The 12563-nt window shown below is 48.5% G+C and overlaps 1 protein-coding gene and 1 non-coding gene across 4 annotated transcripts in view; one reads left to right on the top strand and one right to left on the bottom strand.

Moving 5' to 3' along the window:
• Nucleotides 1-6355: 6355 nt before the first annotated feature.
• Trnad-guc lies at nt 6356-6427 on the bottom strand. Its single transcript has one exon. It is a non-coding gene; the product is annotated as a tRNA-Asp (tRNA).
• A 360-nt stretch (nt 6428-6787) lies between these two features.
• Lta4h (leukotriene A4 hydrolase) overlaps nt 6788-12563 on the top strand; it is a 35959-nt gene continuing 30183 nt past the window's right edge. For all 3 annotated transcript variants that reach the window (XM_028880238.2, XM_028880237.2, XM_028880236.2), the window contains exon 1: nt 6788-7064. In XM_028880238.2, coding sequence (XP_028736071.1) covers nt 6906-7064 — 159 coding nt within the window. In that variant the 5' untranslated portion in view covers nt 6788-6905. The remainder of the gene's footprint in view (nt 7065-12563) is intronic.

Raw genomic sequence — 12563 nt, 5'->3', positions numbered from 1 at the left:
GAGCCTTGCTAAGACTGGAAGGAAGGACTGTCAGGTCACGGACGCCGAAAACATCTAGACTTAAGGAAGCCCAAGGCAGGGACCTGAGGCCGCTTCAGTTCAGCCAGGTCAGCTGTGGGCAGGGGTGGCCGCAGAGGTAGGTGGGTAAACAGGAAGCCACAGAAGGCTGTGTCTGTTTCCTTTTCTGGTTTTGAGTGGAGTGACCCTGTTTTTTTTTTTTTTTTTTTCTCCACATCAGTACATTTTTGGAACTGAGCCGGTAAATACATTAATTCTTATGAAAATTCAAAAGGCTTCGGAGGTTTCCTGCCGGAGCGGCTACCCCTTGGCTCTGTTCTTTTAGCCAGAGAAAGACTCCTCTTTCTCCCAGGCACATGCTGCTGTGAGTCTCTTGAGACTCTTTCCAGCAATATTTTTTTTTGTAAGTGTATGGGCACATTTCAAGTGTCTTTTCCTCTTGCCTGGCACACAGAACAGCACACCATCCATCCAGCACTGTCTGGCTCTGTCCGTCTGTCCGTCCGTCCGTCCACACTGCTCTCCTATCTTTCCAGGTTACTAATTCTGACTCTGTCTCTTGTCCTCTTGTGGACTCTGCCTCTCACTATCTTTCCTATTCCTATTGTTCCTACCTCCTCTGGCCGGCACACTCCCCTGCCAAACCGCTCCCAGGCAACTGTAGCTAAGGACCACGACAGAACATCGTCTGACGCTGGCCTGGCCTGCTTGAAACCTGTGACTAAGGCCCTCCCTCCGGGGGCCCTTGGAGGTGCCCTGTCTGTGAACTATCCGCTCAGTTTCTCTTCCTCCTTGACACAGACATCTTACCATCTCTTCTTCCTCGTAACCACCTCAGCCTCACTGGTCTCCCCCCTCATTCTGGACCCCGGTCTGCTTCCTTCTTCAGACAAGGAGGTCCCCAGATCCTCCCCAGTTCATTTCCTCCTCTCCACCCCTACCTGCCTCTGCACCATGCTCTGCCTCTCTTCCCGTGGCTAGGGGTAAAGCCGGCTGAAGCCTGCTTCACTTGTAGCCTGGATCCCAGCCTCTGGCAGCCAGGGAGATGTTATCCCAGACCCCCCCCCCCCCCCTTCCCCCAGCCTCCCCCGCCCCCCTCCTAGCCTAGATCTCCAGTAACCCTATCTCTACGATCAAATATTTCTAACAGCCAACAAATACGCTTTTTTCCCCCTGATCTCCTTTACAACAGAATTCTTCGACACCAACAGATCTGTTTCCTGTTGCCTCCCAGTCTTTCCGAGCCGTCTTTCAGTTAGGTGTTCAAGGCCCAACACTTCTGATGATGCATCGAACTATCCTGGTTGGGCAACTTCAATGACTTTTCCCGTTGCTCAACTCAGCAGCCAAGGCTTAGCCCTTAGTTAATGAGGAACAGCTTTGGACACGGCTGATACTTCTTTTCTCCAAATGCTTTCCCCATTTCTCTGCGGAGACGCTTATTCCATTGCCTTGCCTCCATTGCTGTTGTCCCCACGTCTCCGTGGCTAGCTTTTCCTCGTGTACCATCTCCATGCTGAGCCCCCCAATTCCCATCTACAGCCCACCCCCCTTTTCCTCAGGACTCCACACAGCCTGTGCAAAATGACTACAAAGTTACCATGTAAAAGATGGAACTGCCCCCCAACCCAGCCAACTTCTCCCCACAGCCCCCTCACCCATTTTTACTTGTTTGTTTGAGACAGGGTTTCTCTGTGTAGCTTTGCACCTTTCCTGGGACTCACTCTGTAGCCCAGGCTGGCCTTGAACTCAGAGATCCGCCTGCCTCTGCCTCCCGAGTGCTGGGATTAAAGGCGTGCGCCACCACCGACCGGCTCCCTACCTGCATCTTGGTTAATCAAATTACAAATTACGGTCTCCTGGTTTCTTAGGCCAACGTCTTGACGTCATCCCTGACTCCTCTCCTTGTGTGATGTCCCGCTCTCTGCTCCGACCGGAAACCCCACCAGCTCTACTTCAAAGCTCACACTGGAGTTGACTGTACTTTCTCGGCTACTCATGATTGTCGGCCAAGCCACCCCGTTTCTCACCTCAGAACTCTTCTCTCTACTCTAGTTATCAGTAAAATGCTACACAAATTGACATAGGAGACAAGTTGGTCTTTAAAAAAAAGGGGGGGGGACAATAGGGAAGGTAGACTTGAAATATGTTCTTTTTCTTGCCTATACCTCTCAATGCAAATCCTCTTCAATCAGTCTTATATGGTGCCAGAGGAAAATATTTAGTAAAACATGGTAGAAGAAAAATTCTGAGATGAACTAAATTTAATAACAAAGGCTGATGGTGAGAGGGATGGGGAGAGACCAGGGAGACACTCAGGTAACACTTGGTTCCCGTGAAAGAAGAAAGACTGTCCCATACTCCTGAGTAAGTGTTAGAGCGTTGCTTAAATATCTTCCTCTTGTCTCCAGGGAAACTTGTCAGAACGTTGACCGAGCCAATCCGGAAGTCCAAGCCCTTCAAGCTGTGGAGAGCAGTGACCTCAGTATCCTTTCGGTCTTACCCCAAAGCATCCTCATAATATCTTTGTCCTACCCTTTCTGTCTACAGCTGATAGTAGTTGAGCGTGAACTTAAGCTTGCCTTATTGAAATGCTCTCGTCTCTTGGGTCTGTTTGATCGTATTTCCAACGGCACACCCTCTTGCTGCTAGAAGTTGTGAAGCTGTCTCAGGACCAGCCCATTCTTGCTAACAGCTATTGACCATGAACCTCTGTCATTTCAGAGATGCCTCCATGAGTCTGGATTTAAGAGCAGGAGTTCTTAGCTATGCACATGAGACGAATTCCTTGGCATCACCTCCCAGGCAGGTCTGCCTTACAAAGTCTCATATCCTAACAACTCAGAGTTGCCAGCCAGGGGATTTCCAGGAAGGATTTGGAGACAGGAAAGAGTGGGGGCTGTTCTTGGAAAGCTAAAGCGTGAGGAGAAATAAATGTGTGCTGCAGCCTGGCAGGGAGAAAGGAGCGAGTAGGGACAATCGGAGCCCGGAGGGCTTTGGAGGTAAGGGAGAAGGCTGGAACTGGAAAGGCAAGCAGGAACCGGATCCAAAGGGCTCTGGCCGGTGTTTCTGTCATCCAGCCATCAGCAACATTTCAACTGAACAACCAGCAGAATGTTGTGGAATATTACTTTAACTAGGCAACGATGTGTTACATTTGCTTATGCTGCAGATTATTACTTTAACTGTGTAAAGGTGTGTTACACTTGTTTCTGCTGCCTTTGTTACCGAGGTAAAGATGTGTTGCATTTGTTTAATTATGTAAAGATGTGTTGCTGTTGCGCCTTGTCTGCCTAAGGCACCTGATTGGTCTAATAAAAAGCTGAATGGCCAATAGCTAGACAGAGAAAGGATAGGTGGGGGCAGGCAGAGAGAAGAAGTAGGAGGAGAAATCTAGACTCTAAGAATGAAGAGAACAAGAGGGATACACCCGGGTCAGCCACCCATGCAGCCACCAGCCAGGAGACAGAACAGGACATGCAGAAAGAAAGGTAAAAGCCTTGATGCAAAACGTAAAGAGAAACAGATTAAAACAAGAGCGAAGGCCGAACATTGAGAATTAATAAGAAGTCTCAGTATCATGATTTGGGAGCTGGTTGGTGGCCCCCAAAGAAGAAGCCTGGTCCAGTAGAGTTAGGTTGGGTCTCAACCTGAAGGTTTCTATTGTTTACTCAATCTCTGTCACGGAGAGCACGAAACTGAGTTACTTAAATAGTATGGTGTAAAGCAGGGGATGCATTTCTGCAAGAGGCAGGAGGCGTCCCAGTGAGAAGATTTCATCGGAGGACCAGACTATATAAGGCAGAGAGCCACTGTGTTCAAATGCTGACCCAATCCTGAAGAATGTCCAACTGAGAAATCCAGATGGACTGGTACATTTTTTTTCCAAGTCAAATCTAAGCAAAGTAAGAGTCTCTGAGAAAAAAAAAAGCAAAAATAGCAACCCATCCCACTACAGAACAGGGAGCTTAAACGTGAAACAAGACTCATCTCTTATTCCTTTAACGTAATTTTCATTTTTAAAAATCACACAATATGTTAGCTGTATGTTATTGCAGACTGTGAATGATAGGTCATTTTTGTTTAAATGCCAAAGCTTTTAAACAAATATTGTTTTCATCTGCCAAATCTCTTGGGTTATGTTATGATAGGAAGTATCTCTCCAAAATGTTGGCAGCTTGTTTTCTAGCTGGTGAAACTATTTGGGGGAGCTATGGTGACTTTAGGTCCCTGGTTGTGGGTACATGGGGTGTCTTGTCCTGTCTGCCTTTCTGTTTGTTGAGATAAACAGCCCCCCTGCCACCACGTGTGTCTGCTGCCTCCATGTTCTGTGTGTGTCAAGCACCCCAGGACTGAACCCTTTGAAGCCATGAAATAAAATCTCTCCTTCAAGTTGTCCTCAGGTTTTACAGCCACGGTGATAAAGAGAAACTAATGGAAATTGCATGCTAAAACATTACAGCATGTCGACATTGGTGAGATCTTGGAAAGTTATTATTATCGTTGCTGTTGGGTTTTTTTTCTTCCGATATGAATGCATTTTATTTTGATCAACTCTATCCCTCAGTCCACTTCCAACTCCTCCCAAGTCTCTCCTTCCTCCTCCTCTCCCAACTTTATATCCTTCATTAAAAAACCCCACTGAGTCCGACCAGAGCTGCCCATATGCAAGTAGGTATAAGGCTGTTCATCCAAGCACTGGAGACCCTGAAGAAAACCAGCTCTCTGGCTTTCTCTCCCTGGGATCTCGAAAGATTTAAGCAAGGAAGTGAGGTGACTAGATCTCAAGGAATGCTCAGGCAGAGAACACATGGAAGAAGAAAGACTAGACTGATCAACAAGTTTTCAGACTTAGCCCACGATAAAATGACAGCAAACTGATACCAGTTGCCACGTGGAAAAATCAGTTTTCTCCAGAAGTATCCACACTTTGGGATAGGCCCCATCTCTACGATCAAAACAAACTCAGTTATATATATATATTGAGATATATAGATATTTGTTTCATTTTGCTTTGTTTGGGCATTTTTTTTGTCTTATTGGTCTTTTATTTGTTTTTCATTTTGGTGGAGTTTCTTGTGTTTTGTGTTTCTTTGTCGTCGTTTTAAAGTGAGAGAAAACGACATGAAGTTGGGCAACTAAAGAGGTAAGGAGGATCTGGGAGGAACTGGGGGAGGGGAAAACGATCAAAATATATTGTATGAAAAATTTTTTCAGATAAAGAAAATTAATACCTCCCGCCCCTAAATAACGGCAGACTGACAGACATGGGCAAGGGCTGGGCTGAACCTGATGCACGTACAGCTAGGACCAGCTCCTAGCAAAGACTGAAAACATCCAAAAAATAACGCTGTTTTCAACAGATGGATTTCTCTTTCAAAAGGCTCCCCAAGCAGTGAACTGGGGGTTCCATGGTCCCAGTGATGTGGGCCACTTCTGGTTAGTGGCTCCTCCTAATTTGTTTATCTCTCTCAGCCCACAGTTCCAAGTCGACGCTGTGATGCGCGGTTAGATTTGTAGATCTTAAATCTTACGTTCTGGAGAACAGAAGCTTATTGCAATTGTGAAGGATACTTCCCAGAAGCCGTACTCGACAATCTGCTTACGTTGCCTTCGTCAGACCTGAACTGCGTGGCCTAAATGTAAGGAAGATGCTCTGTCAAGTCCCATCTCGGGTGCTCTCCCCTCGGTTTTGTGACCCCCGACCCTCCCGGAAGAGGTGATACGTGTCCCTCCAGAACTGAATGTACTGTGCTGCATGGCCCTGCCTTGAAGCCAAGCACCATGCGGGGTAGGTCATTGGAGCATCTGGGAGTCGAGTGTACATTAACCACTGGTTTGGGTAGAGATCCCCCTCCCCGACAGCCCTTTCCCAGGCAGCCCCGTGTGGCAGAATGCACTCAGTACCTGCAAATTACGTTGAGCATTTGCAGTCTGCGTGAAGCAAGAGGGAACTAGGATTAAAAACGTCTTTGTAACCTTTTAGGGAAGTGGTAGAAGAGGTGAATTTTCCTGTCTTTCAAAATATGCAGTGTTGGCGAAATGTTACAACCCCTTTCCAGAGACTTAATCTGGTGGGACCCGCTTTGCTGAATAACACAGGTTGTTTCTCATTTCTCAGGCCTTCTTAAAAGTTGCTTAAAATGAAAGTGCCAGGCATCTTTTATAACCCTCCTTTGCCTTTTACAGGAGGCGGAGCCGCGCTAGACGTGCTCCTGTGGCCAGCGCACATACCACAGTTGGTTTTTTGGGGTGGTAATACTGTTTTATTCCGGTTTAGGTACTTAGGACTTGGAAATATCCAAGAGAACCTGGGAAAAAACAAAAGATCATATGCCTCCCCGTCGGGGAATCGAACCCCGGTCTCCCGCGTGACAGGCGGGGATACTCACCACTATACTAACGAGGAATTGCATGGGGCTGGACTTCCTGAGAGACCTTTTATCTATTCTAGACCGCCCCGCCCTCAGGACGTGTCCGCCAACAGTCCTCGCGTTTCGTGGTGCCATCGTGGCTTCATGCCGCAATTGAACCGAACTGAAATGGGAGTGTTCCATTCGCTGTCTCCCCTCCACTCATCGTTTCCCTTAACCCACCCTCCCCCTGCTTGCAGATGTCCCCCCGTCCCCCCATCGGTCCCCCCCCTCGCACCGCCCCCCAATCCCAGGCTGTCTAGCGCTGGCCTGCTCGCGCGGCACCATGGGATCTGTAGTCCTGCCCCGCCCTCCGCCCAGCCTCCCGGAGGCTCGGAGCCTCCCTTTCCCGGCGTGCCCCGCGCGCCGCCTCCCCTCGGCGGCGCTTCCCTCCGTGCTCCGGCTCGCGGTGAGAGTCTGGCGGTCGAGCGTCCCGGGTGCTGGCCGACCGACGTGCGCCGCGCCCCCAGAACCATGCCCGAGGTCGCCGACACTTGCTCCTTGGCCTCTCCGGCCTCGGTGTGCCGAACCCGGCACCTCCATCTGCGCTGCAGCGTCGACTTCGCCCGCCGGGCGCTGACCGGGACGGCCGCGCTCACCGTCCAGTCTCAGGAGGATAATCTGCGCAGCCTGGTACTCCGGGGGGCGCCGGGGCAGCGAGCCACGCCGCGCCGAGCCGCGCCGCGGGCTCCCGGGGCCGCTCTCCTCCTCCCGCTCCTCGCCCCTGCTCCCCCTGTGTGCGCGGCGCCTCGCGCGAGTCCCGCGATCGCTGATCGCTGATCGCTGATCGCGGATCGCGAATCGCTGATCGCTGATCGCTGGCTCTCCCCGCCCGGCCCCTCTTCAGGGCTGCCGCACCTCTTTGTCAGGTTCCCCCCTCACCCCTTCCTCAGCCCCGCTTTTGCATCCGCACTCTCTTCCTTCACCCTCCACGTAGGAGGGCCGCCTCCTCCTCCTCCTCCTCCTCCCGCTCCCGCGCCTTCCCTTCTTCCTGGGCCCCCTCCACGCCTCGCCCCTCACCCACTCCTGAGATACTCCATCCTCCCCCACCCCCATCATCCCGGTTCCCAGCCCTTACTACCCCTACACCCTCTGCCCCCCCCTTCTTCCTTGGCCCACGTCTCAGAACCCCTGTCCCAGGCCCCCGACTTTTCCAGCCCCTAGGGTACTGTCCTTACTCCACAGTCTCACCCAGCTCCCAGATCTCCCATCCTGTGCTTCAAGTCCCTTAGTGGTGCCTGCCCTCCCCTTAGGGTTCCCTGCCCCCTCCCCCTAGGGTTCCCTGCCCTCCACCTTAGGATTCCCTGCTCCCTCCCCCTAGGGTTCCCTGCCCTCCACCTTAGGGTTCCCTGCTCCCTCTCCTTAGGGTTTCCTGCCCTCCCCTTAGGGTTCCCTGTCCCCTCCCCCTAGGGTTCCCTGCCCCCTCCCCCTTAGGGTACTCTGCCCTCCCCTTAGGGTTCCCTGCCCACCCCTTAGGGTTCCTGGCCCCTTCCACCCTTTTTTGAGGTGTCCAGTCTCTGTTGCGTAAGCAACCTCTGCTCTTCAGGGCCCCTTCCTGCTTTTGCTTCTTATCACCACTGTCTTCTAATAGTTTAAGAACCCGTGGGACCCTCCCGTCTTCTAAGGATGACTCAATACAATTTTTTTTTTATAAGTAGTTCCAAGGAGCAAGTCATTATTGCACTTTCTATAAAATGTGTACTTCTATAAACTCTCTAGCCCTTTGAATAAACGTTTGTTTAGAATCGTGAACTATTCCATAGTTTGATCTGTTCCGTATAATCTGTAGTCAGTGTTCTTATGTTATCTGATGGTATCGGGATCGAAGTTTTTCCTTGAGTCATAGAAGAGCATTTTAGAAATAAATGAGAGGAACAGGAAAGGACCAGCTATATTCAGCCTGCTAACTAGACGATGTGTTTTGCAGAACTGTTTGGTCGTCTCTACCGACGCACAACAGGAAGCAACCAGGGCTGGAATTTAGGAGTGAAATTAATGGGGGTCCGTGATTGGGCGAATTGGAAGTGCAGATAAGAACCAGTGATTTTGCCCCTTAAAATCTTTTTATTATTTGTTCGTTTGTTAATAAATCACTTAACTCTTATATTGGCATATACTTACTGAAAATACTGTAAGAAAGAATGAAAGCCTTATAAGCAAAGAAGGTAGCTCTAACTATTTCCTTATAGACTGCACTTCGGTCTTGAAGTCCCAGCTTGCTATCTCTTACTGCAAGGGCAGCTTTGCCCCGGCCGGGCAGAAGTTCAGTCTTCTTTGGATTCAATTTCCTTTTACTAAAAGAAAGTGAATTTGGCTGGCTTATCGCTGCTTCATAAGACCTTATGCCACTCTTTATTGTGTAGCTAGAAAGCTCCACCTTTGCTCAGAAAGTAAGCAAGAGTTGGGAGGCATAAGTATTTAACACAATGTCCCAATCTTACAACTGATCTGGTATCGTTTTCCCAATCTTCAGAAAAGTAAGACTTTAAAAAGGTTGATTTCTGGTTGCCATATCTGTTTAAGGGAGTAGCTGAAGTTTTAATGTTCAGTTTTCTGCAAAAGAGGTTATTATAGTACAAAGTAACATCTGTTGGTAATTGTTTTGCTTGTTTATGACAACAGTCTTGAGACCAAATGCTTGGCGCTAGTTATATTTATTTGAAGTTAACTTGTTTCTTTCTCAGTAGATTAGGAATTCCTTTCTTGAGACAGTGTTTCTCTGTAGCTCAGATTGGCCTTGGACTTAGTATGTAGCCCAGGCTGGCCTCAAACTTTTGATCCTATCTCAAGATGCTGAGTGTCGGGTTTAGATCTGCTTCTCAAATTCCTGGTTTAGCACTTGGCCTGCAGAGGATAGTGAAGAGTTTGATTAATGGGACAAATTCAATTAGAAAGCAGTGTCTAAACTGAAGATGGGGGACGTGGCTAACAGCGCTGTCTGTGTCCTAAAGTGTCATGGTACTATCTATGCCTTTCCACTTGCCCAGAAGTGGGGTCTTTTTTTACTACTCTGTTTTTGGAGTTTGTGGGGTGCCTAACGCTCCCTCTAAGAGGACCAATTCCCTCCTTTCTAAAATCCTTTCCCAGCTTTAGGTTAGTTACCCTGAACCTCGCTACTCAGAATTTGTAACTTCCAAGCATTTGTTTTTTACCTTAAATTTTTCCATTTCGTTGAGGTGTTCTTCAGTTAGTGGCCCCGAGGGTTTTGTGTCATGGCCAAGGTCAGCCCCTAGGGAATGGAGGGAGCCAGGCAGTGAGTCTTTCTGCATGCTGCCCAGCCTCCAGGCTCCACTGAGTACAGCGGCTGAGCTGAAAATCACATCAGGGTGGTTTGGTTTATGATTTTGTTTTTGTCCCCACCCCACCCCCCCGACAGGGTTTCTCCATGTAGTTTTTGGTGCCTGTCCTGGATCTCGCTCTGTAGACCAGGCTGGCCTCGAACTCACAGAGATCCGCCTGGCTCTGCCTCCCGAGTGCCGGGATTAGAGGCGTGTGCCACCATGCCTAGCCTCAAACCTGTTATTATTTAGCAGAAAGCTTGAGATTGATTAACATATTGCAAAGACTGGCCATGTAGCTTTGTGGTACAGTTTGCCTAGCATGTGTGACACCTTGGGTTCCATCCTTAGGACCAGGAAAAATAAAATTAAAATAACATGTGTAGTATAATAAGATTTAAAGAAGGAATCTAGAGGAAGAGAATAAATGTAAGAGAATCAAGACGCGGCATTAGAGCCCAACCAGACACAAAAAGAAGTGTACTGTGTAAAGTTGACGTGGAGCTTCCCAGCGGCCTGTGCAAAGGCGAAGTGACTTATATATGTTGCATGTCACCTGTTTGGGGATACAGAGCCTTTTTGTGTGTTGTCTAAAGAGGGACACTGACATATAGTAAATCATTTCCTTAGGACCTTCATGTCATATGCAAGGCAGTGTCTTAATGTCTACGTAGGTAGCTTGGCTTTGGGACTAGTTGGTGTGCAGTGAATGTTTGCTGGAAGGTCTAATTCTAACTTCAGTTACCAGTTTTCCTTTGTTTCCTTCCCTCTGTTTTAGATGACAGTGATGGTCAATAACCTGAGTGAAATTTGAAAGAGGATTTCTTACAATCTTTGGAACTAAAGGTTGAGGTTTGGGATGGGTTCTGTAGCTTAAAATCGCATTTTCTGTCTTGTTTTGGTCTAGAAGTTGCTTCATGGGAAAATTGCCATCTGATAATTTTCAGGTACTGAGCTAAACCATGGGGGTGCGCACCTGGATAACGTTCTCTTTAAACCACCCCAGTCATAATGGAATAGTGCAGAGGGTGTCTGGAGAGGGCAGGGCCAGCCAACTATTAGAACAGTCAGGAGATCTGAAAGTGGCTTCTTCACAAAAAGTAGTCATTAGAATAACTAACTCCTCTGATGCTGAGCAGATTTGAAGAGTTCAGGCGATATGGAAAATAGAATGTGTTCCGTTGGGAAATGACCCAGTTTAGTCCATCTTTTTTGTTCTAAGGTCTGCTATAAACACAGATAGTCAAATGATACCCTTAAAACCAATCTGATGTTCAGAAAGAAGCTTTAGATCACAGAGAGACAGAAAGGAGTGACTACTGACGAAGTATTTATGAAGATAGAGATCATATATTCTGAATATGCAAGCGTGAGAGAAGATGAGCCAGCTCTAGTTGAAGTAATCGTTGGGGTCAGAGATTTGGTACCTTGAGGAGTTCTGAGAAGAGAATCTAGATGTTAGAGGAAGGAGCTGCCTGAGGGGGTACAGGGGTGGCGTCAGCTTTAGAAGCCTACTGAATGTGAGGTGGTACTTACTGCCTGGGCTTGCGTTGACCAGGCAGTTACAGATGTCCAGTTAACACATGGGAAGTGACAGCTGGCAGAGACCAGTAGAGCAGGGTGTGGCGGCACGTCCCTGTAATCTCCGTGCACCCAGTAGGAGTGCTGAGACAGGAAGTTGAGGGTTCGAGGCTGGTCTGGCACCCAGATGAGACCCTATCTCAAAAAGCAAATGAAAGCGTCTGGCGCAGTCTGCCTGGCTATGTGGCACGCAGAAGAGCGAGAGGATAAAGAATATGGCAAGAAAAGCAAAGGGCCGAGGCTCCCATCGGGGTGTGTTTGTGTCCAGGAGTGACAGAGAAGAGAGTATTAAGTCAGAGAATCATTTCTACCGTGAAGTCGGAATCCAGGGTGGGGTTCCCGCCAAGTGGCAAAGCCCACAAGAGCTAGAGTGAGCCGGGCGGTGGTGGCGCACGCCTTTAATCCCAGCACTCGGGAGGCAGAGCCAGGAGGATCTCTGTGAGTTCGAGGCCAGCCTGGTCTACAGAGAGATTCAGGACAGGCTCCAAAGCTACACAGAGAAACCCTGTCTCAAACAAAACAAAACAGAAAAGAGCTAGAGTGTACGGAGATCAACTTAACCAGGAAAGATCTCGTGGACCAGGAGACGTCCCTTCCAGTAGCCAAGATACTAAAAGCCAGAGGAAGAGGAAGAGAAAAAAGTCACTGAGGGACAGTGGCAGCAGCTGTCTTAGATTGCCCTCGATTTTTAAACTAGAAAGGAAGATAGCCCAGTTAGTATCTGGAAGGGCAGAGAGAGTCTTAGGTTCTGTGAGAGGCTTGTTCAGGCTGTTGGGACACAGTTTGGTGGTATACAACAAGAGCCTAGCTGAGACATGGCGAAAACCATGTGGTGTCTGAGGAGATTATGGGGCAGAAATTCTCAGCCCTGCACGTGCCCAAGGCGGCTGCCCTGAACTGGCCACAGTAAGTGCCTAGGGTCGCTCAGCCGCCTGCAGGCTTGGCTAGGCGGCATGCCTTCCAAGGCTGACCTGTTTAGCTATTCAACAGTAGTTGGGCGTGGTCTGCCTAAGGAGTGCCAACATTTGCTTTAATTGGGGGGTTTTTACTAAAGGATATTGTAGGAGTTGGAGTGTATGCTTTCTAGGAGAGACTATACAGTGAGACATTAATATGTTAAATTGAATCAGAGTGAAAGAAATTTAAACCACAGGGGAAAGATTTCTATAACAGAAGTTAACATTTAACAGAGTGAAAGGCATTTTAACTTAAGATTGGCTTTTATTCAGAGTCTAAAATATATGAGTATCCCAGAGTTAATTATATACAAGTC

The sequence above is a fragment of the Peromyscus leucopus genome, chromosome 18 (assembly GCF_004664715.2).
Source record: "Peromyscus leucopus breed LL Stock chromosome 18, UCI_PerLeu_2.1, whole genome shotgun sequence".
NCBI lineage: Eukaryota > Metazoa > Chordata > Mammalia > Rodentia > Cricetidae > Peromyscus > Peromyscus leucopus.
The sequence above is the reverse complement of the archived record's forward strand: the minus strand, read 5'-3'. Positions and strand labels throughout refer to the sequence as shown.